A 4,104-nucleotide genomic window follows, 5' to 3' on the forward strand; every position below is an offset into this window, starting at 1 on the left:
GAGTGGGATGGCTGAAACCCAGCAGTTGGAAGGCTCTGTGGAAGGATGTGGTCTCAATTCCCAGTTTTCCACAGGCAGTGTGGTGGCCTGTATGGTTATTTTTCTTAGGCTAGTTTTTCCTGTACTCCCATTGAATCTTTTCTTTTTGTTGCTCACTGTGCTGCCTTTGTGGATTATATTGTTGAACCTCATCTGCCTGGGTAGTTTCCCTTCTCCTCAGGCCATGGGAGGATCATGGGTTCCATCCTCCCAGAAGCCATGAAGGGCAAGAAGGGGACCTGAAACAGTCAGCATGGATTGACCAAGGCCAGATTGTGTCTGAGCAACCTGATTGTCCACTAAGATGACAGGTCTAGTTCTGTGGCTGGAGGGAAAGTAGCAATTCCAACACAATATCTTGGATAAGAAACTCCCTCAATCAGTTGCTCCAAGGCTCTGATGTCTCTTGATTGCCCTCAGATTTCTGGTTGTTGGCACCTCATCACTGCCCACAGCCTCCCCCCACCCACCTGCATCTACGCTTGCTTCACTCTTTTGCTGGTTTCCTAAAGCTCCCTGTGCCACTGAAATTAGGGAATGAAACTCCTTAAGATCAATGTAGCCTTAGGCAGGCATTACTTTATCGTGGTGCCTGATGCAGGAGAGATAGCTCCTGCCTAATGAGCACCCCTGGCTCAACAGGGTAAATGTGTTTATTAGACAGGATATACATATTCATCAAAAAACTGTTGCAATTTGTCCACCTTTGTTCATTGTTCATTGTCTCTGGTCCACACTGGGCATTTCTGCACATGAATCGCTCTCTCTTTTGCACACTTTTGTTATTAATATTTAATAATTTTTAATAATAAATATTTTAATAATAAATATTAATAATAAATATTATTAATAATAAATATTTAATAATATTTAATAATTATTAATATTAAAATTGCTGCTATTGTCCATTTTCTTATATCATTGCTGTTTCCAGTAAATTGTTCTTATCTCAACCCGTGATCTTTGCCTTCTGTGCCTCCTATGGAGGCAGAGAGGGGAGCAGCTCATGGTCTTTTTAGTGGGAGTACTAAACTGGGGAACACCATTCCTAAACCATGACAAGGGGGGACAAAGCCAGGACAACTGACCTCCACTGGCCCAGCCCATGTGGCATCATGCTCAATGTGTAAAGCTGAGGGAAGAAGGAGGAAGGAGTGGGACATGTGGAGAGGTGGTGTTTGTCTTCCCAAGCCACTGTTAATATGTGGTGGAGCCCTGCCTTCCTGGAGGTGGCTGAACATCTTCCTGCTGATGGGAAGAAGTGTGTTAAATATTTATTTTGCTCTGCTTGCATACATGGCTTTTGTTTTCCCCGTTAATCTGTCTGTGTCTCAACCCACCCCACCAGTTTTCTCACTTTTAAACTTCCGATTCTCTCCCCCATCCTACCAGGTGGGAGAGATTGAGCAACTCAGCAGAGTGCTGGGGTTAAGACATGACACCCATACAAGACAACCACAACCTCTGATCCATGATACTTGGAATAATATCAAACTGAGGACTGCTGGATTGTCTGTGGAATGCCTCAGCCTTGCAGAACCACGGAAAGAGTTACTGGCACCTTCCAGGATTTTTTTTGGAGTTTGGCCCACTTCCTTGTTGGCTTTTTACTGTAAAGACCGCCCAGCCTTCCCAGTCATGCTTGCTTAGCCAGCTGATCCTCCTCCTGGAAGCAGGAATAAAAGGCAGCCCTTGGCAGGCAGCTCAAGTTGCTTTGGCACATCTTGCTGTGGACTGCATGATGGGAAAGTCAATGCTGTTCCTCGGCTTCCTTCTTGCCTTCCTTGCTCTGGCTTTGCCAGGGACCCAAGGAAAAACCATCTCCCGGTGTGAGATGGTGAAGATCCTACGTAGGAATGGATTTGAGGGCTTTGTGGGCAAAACTGTTGCTGACTGTGAGTATAATGAGCTGCCATTGGACCTCTCTGCCTGTACCACCCTTCTCCCTCTCAACTTCTTGGTGATGTTCCAGCAGCACTATTCTGTCCCTCCATTCCCTTGACTTCATCATCTCTTTTCCTCATCCCTTTCCTTGCTCCCTTGTATAGTTTACACAAAAAATACCCATCCAGAGCTTCATCCTTCCAAGCATTTACCCATCCAGTTCTCAAGCTTACAATATCACCACTTTAATTACTTCTTCAGCGCTTCAGTCACCCTTAATCCTTCCATCTCTTTCCTTTTATTTACCCTGGGCATACCTTGATGTTCTCCTGCGGGATGTCTCCTCCTCCTGCAGGGATGTGCCTGATCAAATACGAGAGTGGCTACAACACCAAAGCGTACAACAACAACGGGCCGAGCAGGGACTACGGCATCTTCCAGATCAACAGCAAGTACTGGTGTAACGATGGCAGGACAGCTGGAGCCAAGAATGCCTGCCACATCAGCTGCTCAAGTAGGTGGTTGGACAGAAAAAAGAGCCTTTCTTTGTCCACTCCTTGAAAGCACCTGCTCTGTCCATGATTCCTGCCCAGCAGCTGCTCCGGGCATTTCTATCCATGTGTCCTTTTATTCATCCATCTTCTTAGTGTCCCACCTTCCCTTCCTGGTGAACACCTTTCCTTCTGCCAATCTGTCCCTGCTCTTCCTCTGGCCCTCTTTCCTCCCCACTGACCATGTCTCCTTTCTCTACAGAATTGCAAGACGATAATATTGAGGATGATATTCAGTGTGCCAAGAAGATTGCTCAAGAGGCTCGTGGCCTCACTCCCTGGTAAGGATATTTGCAGTGGACACTGGGGAAGAGTGGGCAGAGGAGATAAAAAAAATCCTGCTATTAACTGGGGTGGGGGGGAGGAGAGGGAGCAATGGGTGAGAAGCTGTATTTCATAAAGGTTAGCACAGTCCTTCTCCTAGAGCTGAAAGTAGTGAGGAGTCCTCACTGTCAGCACCTGCTCTAGCTCCCTAAATTTCCCTCCTCTCCCAGAGATCTCCCTTTTTGTTCTCTTCCCCCAGCTCCCTTAGATTCTTTCATGCCCACCTTTCTTCACCCAAGGCTCTCAAAGACTAACCAAATCTGTTTTTACAACCAATTCAATCCTCAAATTGCATAATGTATTTGTTCTCTAGGTACGGCTGGAAAAACCACTGCCAGGGCAGAAACCTGAGTTCCTATGTCAAGGGTTGCTAAATCACTCCACAGGCATCAATTGTTTTCTCAGCATCACCAGAGGTGAAGAGTGAGTGTTTGGAACAGAGGCTACAGAAATGGATGGGTGTGGGGACTTAAAAGCATATTATTAAGGTAGAGAGGGTGCTGGCTATGCTGACTGACCCTGGGAGGCCTTTGTACTGCTGCAATGCAAATAGAGAACTTAGAGCTGGTGGCTTAATACAAACAAGGCTTAGCAGCAGGGCACTACAGGTGGAATTTCAGCCATTTACTTGCATAATCCCATCTCGAGATTCTGTTACCTTAACTAACAGGGCTTTGCAACATTTAGTGTTTCTCTCTCTTTGTGTGTCTTTCTCTATTCTCCTTATTTTCCTTTATCCCTCCCTTCCTCCAGTCCTCCCTCCCCTTCCTCCATTTTTTTGCCCTTCCTTATTGGAGTGTCTGAAGTGAGAAAATACAAAAATTGATGAATGCTGTATCAGACCTGAGAATTGTGTTGCCTTATGGTTATGACAGTCACTGACTACGGTGGGGAGTACAATTCACTGACACAGAGAGAAAAGAAACTATGATGAAACACAACCTTGTTCCTTAAATTTACCTGAGCATCTGCTCCTGGCTGGTGTGAGGGACAGGGCACTGAAACATGTGGACATCTGGCCCAGCTGGATGAGGCTTTTCTTGTCATCCTTTGAGGAAGCTGATCAAGCACAGCCTAGAATTCAAGCAGCATCCCTGTGAGGAAACTATGGGTTGGAAAGCCTATTGGGAAAGGGAAATGTTTTGCCATTTAGTTTATGAGTCCTTTTCCCAGAAGAAGGCTGGGTCCAGGAACAGTGCACAAATGGAAGGTGATGTCACTGAAACCACGTTTATTTCTTCATGTGCTTTCTGCTGCTGCTTTGGGGAGCAGTGACTGCTTTGATGTTTATGCAATAAAGGGTTGC

The 4,104-nt window shown here is 45.9% G+C and overlaps 1 protein-coding gene across 1 annotated transcript; it reads left to right on the top strand.

Moving 5' to 3' along the window:
- Positions 1-1,741: 1,741 nt before the first annotated feature.
- LYZ (lysozyme) lies at positions 1,742-4,104 on the top strand. The gene is made up of 4 exons (XM_027697730.1): positions 1,742-1,934; positions 2,279-2,437; positions 2,677-2,755; positions 3,112-4,104. The coding sequence occupies exons 1-4, from the start codon at positions 1,778-1,780 to the stop codon at positions 3,170-3,172; spliced, it is 456 nt and encodes a 151-aa protein (XP_027553531.1). The 5' UTR covers positions 1,742-1,777; the 3' UTR covers positions 3,173-4,104.

Source organism: Neopelma chrysocephalum, unplaced genomic scaffold (assembly GCF_003984885.1).
Source record: "Neopelma chrysocephalum unplaced genomic scaffold, ASM398488v2 Primary Assembly neopelma1_122, whole genome shotgun sequence".
In the NCBI taxonomy this organism is placed as follows: Eukaryota; Metazoa; Chordata; class Aves; order Passeriformes; family Pipridae; genus Neopelma; species Neopelma chrysocephalum.